The sequence below is a fragment of the Chlamydotis macqueenii genome, chromosome 8 (assembly GCF_036417535.1).
Source record: "Chlamydotis macqueenii isolate bChlMac1 chromosome 8, bChlMac1.mat, whole genome shotgun sequence".
Taxonomy (NCBI): Eukaryota; Metazoa; Chordata; class Aves; order Otidiformes; family Otididae; genus Chlamydotis; species Chlamydotis macqueenii.
In genome coordinates this window covers 25,667,425-25,682,284 of record NC_141563.1, presented here as the reverse complement: position 1 = coordinate 25,682,284, position 14,860 = coordinate 25,667,425, and the positions used below count along the sequence as shown (strand labels likewise).

Genomic DNA, 14,860 nt, shown 5'->3' with positions numbered 1-14,860 from the left:
ACTAATTGAGTCATTTGTTTCCTATATACATGTAGTTGATACTAAGCAAAATTATATGACTTCATCATCTCTCCTCATTGCTAGTAAACCCACCAGGTTTACACCTGGAGACATGCTAGCTATGTTTGTAACAGCATGAACAGCGAGCTGCCAGGGAGAGCCACAGCATTTGATCTTCAGGTGCTGAGGCCCTTGTTGTCAAAGATGGTTTTAGGCTGCTAGTGCTCTTCAGAGGCAATGAATACTGTCACCTCCTTGGGAGTCTGGAGGGTCAGACCAGTGTCACAGTGCAGGAGATGACTGCTCTCAGCATGTTGTGTGTCTGATTTAGAGACTCTGGAATTAAACAAACAAGCCTGTTACTCAGCAGGAAGGTATTGGAACGCCATTCTTCATGGTTAACGACAAAATCCAAAATTCTGATAGCCTTACGGAAGAAGATCAGTAGATAAAAATGATCGTGAACCAAAATGGCCTTCCAAGGAACTTCAGAGCAGTGAGCAAACACTTCAGTTTGTTTGCCTTTTTTTTTTTTTTTTTCAAAGAAGCAAAAAAATAGATACACACTCTGTGTGTTCTATAATCTGCTGTTACTAGGCTTAAATGCTGGAAGACACTGTTTCATGGAGGACCACCAAGGAACACCTTCAGACAGTCTTTACCTCCTGGTTTATTGTATTCTTGTTAGAAATTAGCACTTTGGAGATACTGTTAACCCTTTGACGCCTTTTTAGTTCTCATGCTGAGTAGGAGATATGCTTACATACTCCTTTTACTGATACCTATACTGGTGGCATACGGCGGTAATACGATTTGTAATGCATTTGCATTTTCATGAAAGCTTATTTTACTCTCCTGCTTCCATTAGATCAGAAACTCACTGAACAGGCATGTCCTGTTCCATTTTACTGTGTAACTTTTAAATGTGACCCAACAAGCTAGAAAAAGTTCTGTGCACTAAGTCACTGTCCTGTAAAATATGTGCAGACATTAATGACCAGCTCTGACTGTTGAACCACAAAGGAGGTACAAGAGCATTGCGGTGGTTGTGGCACCAACTTGGAGATAGCGTGGGAGGACTGGACCAGGGTATAACTCTCTTCCCTTAGCAAGATGTCCTGACCCAAGGTTGAAAAGCTATTCACATCTGTGTTTATGAGGATTTAAAATTGATTATTTCCTGGGGGGGGGAAAAAAAAACCACCAAACTGGAAGAGGAAGAATCAAAAGTACTCCAATTATAGCTCATTTATGGCAAGTGGAAGATAAATATACAATCCTGTGCAGCTGGAAACAGTAGAAAAGCTGTTGTGATTACTGTATATGAAGCAGCAGTGGAAAGGAGGATTTAAACAGTGGAGTTAACTCCATGGAGGAACTTTAAGGGGTATACACCTATATCTCATTTTTGCCACCTACAAAATGTATAGGTAATGTGTCCCCAGTTATTTCGGAATATTGCTGTAAAGTCCTCTTGAGATTTTTTGCTGTAAAATATGGCATGTACATGTAAAATACAGTTATCATGTGGTGAATGGGAAGATGTTTACAGCTAATTTTGAAGTATGTATGTCTTTGCAGCCTTTAAAAATGCACTGCAAGAGTTGTGCATTGGTAACCAGCTCTGGACACCTTCTGGGAAGTAAACAAGGTGACAGAATCGACGAGACAGAGTGCGTAATACGAATGAATGATGCACCTACTCGAGGTTATGGAAGAGATGTTGGAAACAAAACGAGCCTTCGAGTCATTGCACACTCCAGTATTCAGAGGATTTTGCGAAATCGCAACGAACTCTTAAATATGAGCCATGGTGCTGTGTTTATCTTCTGGGGCCCTAGCAGCTACATGAGGAGAGATGGTAAAGGCTTGGTATATAATAACCTGCAGCTGATGAATCAGATACTGCCTCAATTAAAAGCATATATGATTTCTCGCCACAAGATGCTTCAATTTGATGACCTTTTTAAACGGGAAACTGGGAAAGACAGGTGAGAACTTATGTGGTTATATTTGGAGGATATCATACAGTAGTAAAATATTGTAGTTTATATATACCAATTTCAGATCTGCACAGAGGGACCATCACACCCATTAAATCCTCTGCCTCATGAGTTGTGATGTGGTATGACGTGCCAAATAACATCACTTGTAACATAAGTAAAAAATATGCATCAAAATAATTTGTATGGAGTATTGCCTCATCAACTTAGAGTACCAGAATCTGGATGTATTTATACAGCCAAGGAGGCAGGAGCTGTTTAAATCTCACTTTAGAGTAATATACCCGAAGTTTTTTTACTGATTCTGAAAAATCAGGATGGATAGGTTATGTTTTCTTATAGAGGAAATGCCACCATTCAGTGAATTATAATAGCTGTTTATTGAATTTAAGCATTCTTGGAACATTGCAGCTGTAAAGCTTCTTGTAAAACAAATAAACATTAGTCATACATTAGGTGCTTCAGGACAGTTCATCTTGTATTTCCAACTGGGAAAAGGAAAGTTATTATGATAGTTACATCTTCATGAGACTGTTTATGACTTGTAGGCTGATCTTCAAATCAAATTTTTGATAAGTGACCCACTGCAGGACTTGAGCATGTTCACATATAGTGTTTGAAAATGGGCATTTAAACCAAAGACTTCCTAGCAAGAAATACATTTATTTTTAATGAACTCCTGTTTCTTTACTTATTAAATATACTGCTATAAAAATGGAACAGGGTCCCCACTTAGGTACAAATTAAGAGATAGGTTTATTCTGCAGTTACTCATAGTGAGATTTTCTCGCTTCGCAAATACTCTACATACACACTGCAGCTTGGAGCTGGGCTCAGTCCTCTTATGGACAGGGAGGACTCAAGAGCATGGACTTTGTTTTCCGGGCTGCACAACAAAGGCAGAACCACTGTTAGAGAAAACTGTTGGTATCCTCTTAGCTGACGACTGTATCTTTGCTTTGCATTTGCTGCCTTTGTCTGTGATACCTCACATGGTTTGCTTGCAGAGCTATGTCCAGTTATAGTGAATCAAACTGCGTAGCTAAGTTCTTGCGTGACTCACACTAACACTAGAGCACACAGTAACTTGGTCAGTGTCTTACCATTAAAGGTCCTTTTCTCTTCATCCTCAAGTCAGTGCTGTCTCTGCCAGTCTTTCCCTCTGCCAGAATGAGAAGGAAGTGTAACAAGGAGAGATACCCTGCCAGTTCTGATGCATAACTGTCTTTTCTACATTTGTTCACCCAGAGTAGAACAAAGTGAGAAAGTGAAGTAAGCGTTTGAACCCTTCAAGAAAAGTGCAAAGGATTATCTGTGTGCCCAGTATTTGCAAAGGCCTGAAAGTTAACGAAGCTGTAGTTGCACTCTTGCATGGGCCACCATCAGCCCCAAGGGTCAGACCCTGAGCGCAAGGAACGCACACTGCCGCCTCCTTCCCTGGATTACGCTTTCAATGTAACACGCAGTCCCCAGCTTTGAGAAACAGTTTACCTCCTCTGCTTCAGCCTGGCCGGTTCTGCCATGGGAAGCCAGGGTCCTGTTCCTTTTCTGACACTTGCTGTGCAATTTCAGGCAAGTTGTTCTTTCTGGTTCTGCATCACGCATCTGGAGCAGGAGGCCTATAGCTGTGCGTGTGATGAAAGCATTTCTTTTCCTGCGCAAGCACCGGGCTCAGTCTTGGCTCCTGAAATATTCTCAAGGCATTCGAGATATTAATGACATTATAACAAGTTTATAGTGGACTCAGTCATGGGCACTCTGAACTCTCAGTGTGAGTCAAGGGCACCTGGATGCTAGCGACATTCACCCTCATGAACATGTCCTGTTGCTTTTAAGAAATTGCAGGCTCTGCTGTGTATGAACCGCTCCTTTAGAGGGCACATACAGCATACTTGAAGGACTAAAAAGATTAAAACAGGAGATCAGGAGATGAAAATAAATGAATAGACAGCACAGAAAAGGAGAGGGAAGATGAAAAGAAACACGAGTAGAAAGGAATTTGTAAGGGAAGAAAATTTATGTAGCTGTGGGGGCAGGAGCAGAACATTGTACAGCCCAGAAAGTTGCTGTTTCCTGGGAGGTTTCTGCTGAGCTCTTGACATTAGTGCCTACAAAAAAACAAAGGAGAGAGAGAGAGAGAAGCCTGATTGCAAGGTTGCAATAATGAAACCATTCATTTTTGTCTTGAAAACGTTGAGAAGAAAGGTAATTGGATGTATTGTGCTTTTTTGAAAAAAGCTGATTTTGAAATGAAGAGAAACCTTCAGAAAACATTGCCAGTTAAATAGTATGGTGAATAACAAAGGCTGCAGAGCAATATACTTGGTATTATAAAGTAACTGTACTTGAAAATAACTTTATAATTGAATAAGGGTACATTAAGAAAATATGATTCAGAACCAATATTACAGTAATTAGATAAAGGAAGCATAAATGAAATAACTGCAGGAAGAGTATTTCCATAGAGATTATAAATGAGATTTTGGTGGAGCAGAAAGGCCTTTAATTGTAATTTAGTGTGCACTACAGAATTATCAGGACAGTGTGTTAGTTCATTGTATAAAAGAATATCTGATAATTTCCCCTAATAAGCACAAGACAATTCTTCATATTCTTTCATTACAGTTGATGATAGGTATAAAAACAGTATTCTTTTGTTGGACTCTTGTTCCGATCTTTTATGAAAAGGCAAGACACTGTAACCCTGTTTCTATACTGCTGTCCTACAGACAATGGTATTTAAAGAGGCTTGAGTAAGTTTTAAAGTCTTCGTTTTGTTGTTTAGCTTTTAAACTAATTTATTTCAATTCAGTTATTCTCCTACTTATTGGAAACGCTAAATTACAGCATAACTGTGTATAAACAAAAAGAAAACTAACCCAGCAGACAGCCTAGCTAGGTTGCCTGAGCTTGTAAAGCCCAGCCACTTCAGTCACAGTCTCACTATAACTGCTCCCTCGGTTTTGGAATGTAGGGTCTTAGGCGCCTAAAACAGTGGCCTTCTGCAGGCTGAAAAGTACTCTTAGCCCAAACATGTTCCTGAATTACCTCACGATTCATAGGCTCAGAAACTCTCAAGTGGCAGGAAAGCAAATGTTTTAGGCTTTCCCCTAGCCTTCCTTTTCCTAGTAATTTTGAGCCAAAAATAATTATTTACTGGTTTGTATTGTTGCAGTGCCTGAAGGCCTCTGCTGAGCTTGTGACCCAACTATGACATTGTGACAAATTGCACAACCCCCCCCCCCCAAGCTTAAGTGCAAATTCAGAAAATAAATAAAGCCCCATAATTGGAACTAATGAGATGCTTAAATCATGTTGTTCTCCAAATGCTAGCTTAGCCTGAAAGCCTGTATGTCAGAAGCAGTAAAAACGTACATTTCAGGAGGTCATACATTCCAGGTGACCCACAAAGGACAGTACAAATTGCCTGGGCTCCCCAGATTCCCTCAGCCATTTTGGGTTAAAGAATTCCCTTAGGTTTAGAAGTGCCTTTTAAGCAGCTGGCATTGATATTACCACTTTTTTTTTCCTTTGCGATAGTCTAAGTCGCAGAGGAAACGGGAAACGTTGGTACAAGGCATTCCTCAATCTGACAGTGCTCGAAACATCTCCCTCCTGCTGCCCCGTAGGTGACCTGTTGGAACCAACATGTTCAGCATTAGCTTGGGAAGCTGCGTGGTGGGCCCTTGCCTGCTGAATTAGTGATTGCTGGCATTTGCTTGCAGTGGCTGTTGTGACTTCAGGTCCCTGCTTCCAGGACTGTTGTGCATTCTGCTGTCACTGGCTGAACTGCAAAAAATGGCCTTGGAGCTGGGGTCAGGACCTGGGAGTCCCAGGTGACTGCTCTGATGAGAACCTCTGCTGTGATTTTTTGGAAGGGGGGGGGGGGGGAAGGGGGCGGTCACAAAATTTCACAGGTGTCAGGCAGATGTAGGTATGGTGGAATGGGGTTAGTGTAGTTTCATAGTAGTACAATCTGACAGAGCACACAAACCATCCAAGAGCCTGCACTTGCTCTCATAGTGCCTCAGCTTTAGTAAGAGATGAAGGGAGAGCCAGGCACTGTGACAGGCTGTCACCTCGGGAATCTATGGCCTTTTTGGGAAGGAGATGACACAAGCTTGAACTTCTTCCTGTGGGACTTTCCTAGCTGAGTGAGGAGCCATTACGGAGACCTACTGTCTCCTTCCTTAACACTATTTGAAATGAGACCTTTAAGTGACCTTGTTTTCTCTGGAGCAAATACCCAACTATGTGCCTCCATTTCCGAGAGAGGTGCCTGACTTGGCCCTGTAGGACTGCCCCTAAATAGGCCTTTACGACACCTTTAAGATGTGCTCCTCACTGGACTTTCCTTGACCCTCCCACTCCAAGACTGCCAGCTGTCCCCAGGCATAGAGGCAGTGCAGGAACTTAACCCAGGACTGGCACTTTCAGTGCACGTGCCAGGCAGTTGGTAGCTGTTACAGTGCCCAGCTCCTGCACATGGAACAGCAGTGACAAGCCAGTGCTAGCAAGAGGAAACGTTATGTTGCCGTTCTGCAGATAAGAACCTGTGATACAGCAAAATTTAAGCACAGCTTGTAAATCTCTTCTATCTGTGAGCAGTTACATGGAGATATCTCCTATTTTGCATAAATAATGCTGGGATCACTTGTGCTTCTTTTAAAGACCTCTCCCAGCCTGCAGAGAAGGCCAGGAAAGGAGCTGCCTTAGAGGGCTTCCTTGCAGCACTGTCATTCAGACTCAAAGGTCCCACGGGGCCAGGATGGGATTCAGGGCAGGCAGGGGGGCAGCACCTGGGATGAAGGTTTCCCAGGCTGGCTAAGGGACAGACATACCTGCAGCTGACTAGGAATTTCCTGCCAGCAGTCACAGCGAGTGGCTGGGAGCTTCCAGAAACCACATCCTGGATGGGATGGGAGGAAGGATGGTTAGACCAAGCACTTGAGGCCAGACCTCACTCCAGCAGACAGGCTCCTCTGTATGCTGTGGGAGGCAGCATTTTAAGCAGCCCTCTTCATCCCCCGTGATGCGTCTTCTGAGCACTTAGTGTGTAAGCTCCATTAGGTGATTATAGATGCGTATAGATTACTAGCAGAAGAATATAAATATAGGACATGAAGTTTCAGTCACTTAAGGTAAACTTACCCAAAGGTCAGCTAAATATTAACATTGCTGTGCCCAAAATTAATTACAGCAAGGGCAGTTTCTGCATAGATTAGTCCACTGACAGAAGACACTAGCAAAATCATTAAAAGATGAATGAGCAAAGTAGTCTTGGTTGTCCAATTTTCATAACCTTTCACAAGAATGAAAAAAATGCGCAGAAATTGCTTCAGATACCTTAAGAATTATTTGTCAGCCTGGAAACTTAATTATGTTTTTGCTTTCAGGAAGATATCCAACACTTGGCTTAGCACGGGCTGGTTCACAATGACTATCGCATTAGAGCTCTGTGACAGGATAAATGTTTATGGCATGGTGCCACCGGATTTCTGCAGGTAGGATTTATTTTGCAGCCGTTATTAGCCAACAAGGTTGAATGTTACAGATAAATATCTGAATCTTTAAATTTTTTTTCTCTGCAACATGTCTTCAGTCTTCTTAAAGCAATTAATTAACATGTCTCAAGATCTGATTCTGAAAACAACAAACAGCATTTAATTATGTTATATAAAATATTTTAAAAATTTGTACTGTGGGAGAATTAATCCATCTTGTTGGTTTCTTTTAGTCTCTGAATATTTATCAGCTAAAAGTAATGCAATAATTGGCGTGAAATTAATCTGAAAAAAAGGAGTACTGGAAAATATCTCTTTTAATTTGTTTTTAAAGTTTCCCCCCAGTTGACAGAGGAACAGAGTTCTCACAGTTACTAGTTTCTAAATTGAACTTTCTATGCAACTCAGATTAAGGTGGTTCTATCTCTCTCACATTAATCCCAATCTTCTAGTAAGCTAGCTTCCTAAATAATCCTGACCAGAAAAAAACCCCACAGAATCTGGACCTGCAGAATAGATGATTACTCCTGTAATCATCCCTTTTGGTCATGCAGGCTGTGGGCCATGTGTGGTAGAAGCAGCACACAAATTGTGTTGGTGGAAGCTACGTGATCCCTCACGCTGTTTTATGAAGTCACAGCATGTGTACATTTTATGTGTACATTCATATCGCTGTGCCTCCAGCCGTACTGGGGACTCAGCCCCAAGGTGCTGCGTAAGGTTTCCTACTATGATAGAGGGAAACAGTCTTCAGGACTTCTGGTACCAGCCCAAAATCATGTCAGCCATGTGATGCAAAGCACTGATCCAGTATAAATTCATACAAGTTTGTTTTACATCAGCAGTCTTTATGCTGACCTAAGTATCACCTGTCTATCCATTGCTGGGCCTAGCACTCTGGCCTTTCAGAAAAATGTGGTTGTGTGCCCACGCCTAGTCCTGATCCCATGTGCACTGTTTGTTAGGTGACCCAGCAAGGCATGGAGCTGGTACTGGAGTCTGGAACGATGGCGTCAGTGTAACATTTCATCACCTGCTCACAAATCTCTTTCACTAAGAAGTACTTGCTTGAATTTTGTGTGTCAAGTGTGGTGATCTCACTGCAGTCTGGTTCAGAGTAATTCAGGATGCCTTTCAGGGACAAGGGGAGCAAGGCTGCAGTGACAGGTTAGCTCATCTGTCAAAGAACAGGACTGCTTTGACTTTCTTCTGAGCACTGGAAAAGATCATTTGGAAATCTGCGTTTGTCCTGGCACACTGTAGAAATCCCTGAAGAAATTAAAATATAAAATGTCAACACTAAATTCCACTTTGTAAGAATTTCTATAAATTATAACAAAACACTGATGATAAATGCTGTGATGTACTGCCAGATTTCATCACAAATCCTCTAAGGAAAATAACAAACCAGATCAGATATTCCAGACAACATAAATACCTTCCCCAGCACAGCATTTTGGTTCCCCTGTCAGTTCAGTTGGCCAGGACACACTTCTTCAGTTTCTCTAAGTGGCTGGTCTGTCTTACTCCAGAAGTGGCTGTATTCCAGTGGCACATGGAAGAAATTCTTAAATAAACCGATGATCTAAAAATGCAGAAGATAGCAATTCACTGTAAAGCAATGGTCAATCCTAAATTTTCAGATTATCACTCAGACAATATCAGAGGCTTTCATAGAATTGACACGCTAAAATCAATTTGATATAATATTAAATTATAGTTCAAGAAAGGCTGTGACCAAGCCTACTATTGATACAAACTGCAATAAAAAAAAAAATCTTAACATAAAGGTACACTTGGTTGTAAAAAGAGAAAAAAAATAAATCATTTCTTAATCAAAATAATATAAAGTGTCTTTACTTCAGGTTTATTCCCTAGATGATGAAGGGGAAAAACTGAAGTTGCCATGCTTGGAAGAAGCTATCCATGACAATCTATGAAAGGAACCTCTTGCCACAATTGTTAACCTTCTTAGTTTACTCTTCAGCCACTTATTAAAAAGTTAAACAGTGCTTCCTTTCAAAGAAATAAGACAACAAAATAGAATAGCAGAAATAAAATATTCTGTATTTTTTAAGCCACATTTCCCGGTTTTCGGTCAGACAAGATACAAATCTACCATTTTAAAAAAGAAAAATACAACAGAAATTCCCCACCCTACCACTCTTATGCATGTGTGAGATGGTCTAGGTACTTTATTTGCTCTGCAACTAAAGAATCATTAAGACTTTAAAAAAAAAACACCCTCTTATTTCTATTTAGGGTTAATATCACCAAATTTACAACTTCAGCAGAAACCCATTATTTTTTAAGTATTAATTTGTGGAGTAAGTAATGAGTGTGGGTGATCACTGTCATGGAACTAAATTAGTATCACATCTGTAACGTGAAGGACATCTCAAAGGTATCGTGAATATCGTACTGTTGGTTCTGCTACAAATTATTAGCTTAAGATCATTAACCAAATTGCTTCCCACCCATGCAGGAAAAATAGTCTAGCGAAGGAGTCTGGGGTACAGACTAAAAGATTTGTCACTATTAATTGCAACAACATGTTTTAGATTCATTTCTATTTACTTTCACTGGACATTGATTTTTATAGCCAAACTGGAATTGGTGAGCTGATTATTATAAATTTCTAGTGCTTTAAGGCAAAGCTGTATGTGATATCGAATCCCGTTACTTTGCTACAGCTTTATGCTGCAGTAAGGGTTAATGGCTTTGATATTGTTCTCGTGCTGTTAAATACATCTGACTGGCACATTCTAGAACAAGATGAATGCTTGTGCTTCCATGCACATTGCAAAGATTTTGGAGTCACAAGACAGACAAGCCATCTAGCTGTATTTCTTTCCAGTGCCCAGGGATCCAATCCCAGCCTTTGCTGGAGCAAACCAGCACCGCAGATGGGAAGCATTTCCCTCTCTGAGCTCCCTTTGGCAGCCTGCCGTCTGCTCAGGATGAACTCCTGAGCTGGACAGCAAGAATTTTCCTCTTGCCTCCCTTCATCAGCTGCCAGATTGTGGTGCACAGATCGCAGCACAATTCCTGAAGGCACTGAAGCACTGCTGCCTTTCTTTGTGGCTGCTCAGCAGCATCAGTGGGAAGGACACAGATGAGCCTGAACGCAGTTCGTAATAACTCTAATCCCTGTCTGCTGGAGTATCAGCAGCAGTGAGAGGTTGGTTCCTTGCAGATATTTCTGAGTACTCATGCACAAAAGGGAAATGCTGGGTGTTAGTGAGAATCGTAGACTAGTTAGCGTTGGAAGGGACCTTTAAAGGCCATCTGGTCCAACTCCCCCTGCAAGGAGCAGAGACATCTACCACCTCTCTGAGCAACCTGTTCCAGTATTCCACCACCCTCATTCTAAAAAATTTTCCCTTGTATCCTGTCTGAACCTACCTTCCTCCTTTAGCTCAAAATCATTATCCCTCATCCTATCACAACAGGCCCTGCTAAAGTGTTTCTCCCCATCTTTCTTATAAGCCCCCTTTAGGTACTGGAGCCTTTTCTTCTCCGGGCTGAACAGCCCCCAACTCTCTCAGCCTGTCCTCACAGGAAAGGTGCTCCAGCCCTCTGATCTGCAGGTGGGGGTCTCACCACCTGAGAGAGCAGCAAGCAGAGGGGCAGAATTCCCTTCCTCGACGTGCTGGCCGTGCTCCTCTTGATGCAGCCCAGGATGTGGTTGGCTTTCTGGGCTGCAGGCACACATTGCAGGCTCACACTGAGCTTCTCATCAACCAGCACTTCTAAGTCCTTCTCCTCACGGCTGCTTTCAATCTCTTCTCTGCCCAGCCTGTATTTGTGCTTGCCCCAACTCACATGCAGGACCTTGCACTTGGCCTGGTTGAACTTCATGAGGTTTGCATGGGCCCACCTCTCCAGCCTGTCAAGGTCCCTCTGGATGGCATCCTTCCCCTCCAGTGTGTTGACTGTGCCACACAGCTCGGTGCCATCAGGGCTGAGGGTGCACACTATTCCACTCTTGATGTTGTCAGCAAAGGTGTTAAACAGGGCCGGTCCCAATACGGACTCCTGAGGAATACCACTCGTCACTGGTCTCCACTTGGATATCAAGCTGTTGACTGCCACTCTGAGTGCAACCTTCCAGCCAATTCCTTATCCAGAGAGTGCTTAATCTGTCAAATCCATGTCTCTCCAGTTCAGAGACAAGGATGTCATGTGGAATAGTGTCAAACACTTTGCACAAGATCAGATAGATGACATCATTTGCTCTTGCCTTAGCCACCAATGCTGTAACCCCATCGTAGAAGGCCACCAAATTGGTCAGGCACGTTTTGCCCTTAGTGAAGCTATGTTGGCTGTCACCAATCACCTCCTTATATTTCCCATGTGCCTTAGCATGGTTTCCAGCAGAATCTGCTCCATAACCTTGCCAGGCACAGAGGTGAGACTGACTGGCCTGTAGCTCCCCGAGTCTTGCTTTTTCCCTTTTTTTAAAAAATGAGGGTTATGTTACCCCATTTCCAGTCAGTGGGAACCTCACCAGGCTGCCACAACTTCTCAAATGGGATGGACAACGGCTTGGCAACTTCATCCACCAGTTACCTCAGGACCTGCTGATGCATCTCATCAGGTTACATGGACTTGGGCATCTTCAGGTTCCTTAGAAGGTTGCAAACCTGCTCTTCTCCTACAGTGGGCAGGTCTTCATTGTCCCAGTCTGTGCTTTTACCTTCTGCAACTTGGGCGGTGTGGATAGAGGCTGCGCCAGTGAAGGCTGAGGCAAAAAAGTCATTGAGTACCTCAGCCTTCTCCATGTCCCAGGTTACCATGTCTCCCTTTTCCTTCAGAGACAACACACATTCTCCCTGATCTTCCTTTTATCCCCAATGTACCTAAAGAAGCTTTTCTTGTTGCCCTTGATGTCCTTGGCCAGATTTAATTCTGTCAGGGCTTTGACTTTCCTAACGTGATCCCTGGCCACTCAGATGATTTCTCTGTATTCCTCCCAGGCTACCTGTCCTTGCTCCCACTCTCTGTAGGCTTCCTTGTGTTTGAGGTTGTCTAGGAGCTCCTTGTTCATCCATGCAGGCTGTCCAGTGTTTTGCCTGACTTTGTCTTCATTAGGATGCAGCGCTCCTGAGCTTGGAGGAGGTGCTCTTTGAACATTAGCCAGCTTTCATGGGCCCCTCTTCCCTCCAGGGCTGTATCCCACGGTGCCCTGCCAGGCAGAGCCCTGAAGAGGCCAAAGTCTCCTCTCCTGAAGTGCTGGGCAGAGAGCTTGCTGTGCACCCTCCTTGCTGCCCTGAGGATCTCAAACTCCACCATCTCATGGTCACCACAGCCAAGGCTACCCTCAAGCTCCACATTTCCCACCAGCCCCTCCTTGTTGGTGAGAACAAGTTCCAGCATAGCACCTCTCCTTGTTGGATCTTCTATCACCTGCAGAAGGAAGTTATCAGCCACACATTCCAGGAACCTCCTGGAACTGGATTGTTTGTGCCCTGCTCTATTGTCCCACCAACAGATGTCAGGGTGGTTGAAGTTCCCTGTGAGGACCAGGGTTGTGACTATGAGTCTGCTCCTATCTGTCTGTAGAGAGCATTGGCCGCTCGTTCCTCCTGGTCAGGTGGCCTGTAACAGACACCCACTGTAATATCTACTCTTCCTGCCCTTCCTCTAATCCTGACCCATAAGTTCTCTGTCAGCTCCTCATCCATCCCCAGGCATTGACCTACAGGGCAACACCCCCTTCTCATCTCCCCTGCCTGTCTTTGTTAAAGAGCCTATATCCCGCCATTCTAACTCCTCAGTCATAGCCATGACACCACATCTCCATGACCGCAAGGGTGTAGCCACGCAGGCATGCACACTTTAACTTTTCTTGTTCAGTACCCGTGCTATGTGCATTAGCATAGAGGCACTTAAGCTGAGCCCCATTTAAGCCATCTTGTTGGCTGGAGTGTCTGGAATTCCTTTGAGCTGCACTGTAGGTGCCCTCTTACTTACCTGAGATCCTTCCCTGGGTTCTGGGCATCTGTTGCTGGCACTGGCTCCATACTGACAGTAGTGGGATGGACTGAGGCTCCTCTCCCCAGCAACGTTAGTTTAAAGCCCTTTGGCAAGCCTTTGCCCAAAGACACTCTTCCCCTTCTCTGTCAGGCAGACCCAATCCACCCCCAGTAGACCAGATTTCTCAAAGAGAAGAGCCCTCTTTAATCCTCCTCTCCTTCATGGGCCTTCTTGAACTCACAGAAACTTAAAGCTTAATTCTGAGCCTTATTTTAACTAATATGAATAATTTTTGCTCCAATTACAGCACCAGATCATTTTCCTATAAGAATCCTCATTTGACTGCCAGGCCATTTCCCATCTGCAATAATTTGCCTGAAAATTGGCATTTGAAATCCTTTAATTTATTCCTTTGGGTACAGCTTTTAATCTAGTGTTTTCTTACCTCCCTCTCTCCACTTTCAATTGCTTTACATCAAGCGCAAAGAAGCAGTTGTTACTATTTACATTTCTGGGGCTTATGAGGGGCTTGCTGGAAGGCAGGAGTGCTCACAGGATTGTACGCTGTATGGGAGACAGTCGTGCCCTTTGGTCCATACACCTGGATCTCACCTGAATAACTCAGGAACAAAATCATAAGTGATTTGGCAAACAGGGCCAGTATGGAGGTCACGGAAGTGGGATCCTGGGAATAGAAGGCAAAAAATTAACAAAAGTCTTCATAGCCCTAGCACAGCACCTTGCCCATCACTCGACATGTTAATGACCCTTTACTCAGTCTTCAGACGATGAATTATTTTACAAAGCATGTGAGTGCATACAGCCCTAGTAGGTTGATTTGTAACAGCTCTTCACGGGTAAAGGAAGAGGCTGACCAAAATGCGCTATGGCATGGCCTTGTTTTTCCGCCTTGTTTCTCTTGAGGCGGACACTGCTGCTGTACGTTCAGCTTTCGCTGTGGGTGGATGCCATCTGTGGGAAAATGTGCGCTGAAGTGGCAAACAGTAGCTGCCTGGCACTGGGTACAAGCACGCACAGTTGCTGCGCTGGCAGGCTGTTAGGCAGGAAGTACAGTAGATTTTAGAGGAACTTTCCTAGATTCCTCCCGGCTGTGATATTAATATGCGTGCAAAGTCTGACAAAATACTGATTAATGTCCAGTATCAGTCAGTGATAAAACAGCATCTGTTTTAATGTTAATAAATGAGGTGGCAAGCAATTTCCATATAGAAATTACTCATGCATTTCATTTGCTGATGACACGAGCTAATTGCAGAGTCAGAAGATAACACAGTACAGTTAATTTGGGTTACGGTGTAGTTATTCATGCCAGAGTTCCAGATCTTACTAGCAATGCAATCTAGGGGAATCCAG

At 43.3% G+C, this 14,860-nt stretch overlaps 1 protein-coding gene across 2 annotated transcripts in view; it reads left to right on the top strand.

The window, feature by feature from the left end:
* Positions 1 to 14,860, top strand: part of ST6GALNAC5 (ST6 N-acetylgalactosaminide alpha-2,6-sialyltransferase 5) — a 77,154-nt gene that overhangs the window by 57,945 nt on the left and 4,349 nt on the right. The window contains exons 3-4 of one of the 2 annotated variants that reach the window (XM_086753403.1): positions 1,582 to 1,991; positions 7,400 to 7,507. In XM_086753403.1, the coding sequence (XP_086609529.1) occupies positions 1,582 to 1,991; positions 7,400 to 7,507 (518 nt within the window). The remainder of the gene's footprint in view (positions 1 to 1,581; positions 1,992 to 7,399; positions 7,508 to 14,860) is intronic. The other variant, XM_086753404.1, reaches the window with a different exon arrangement.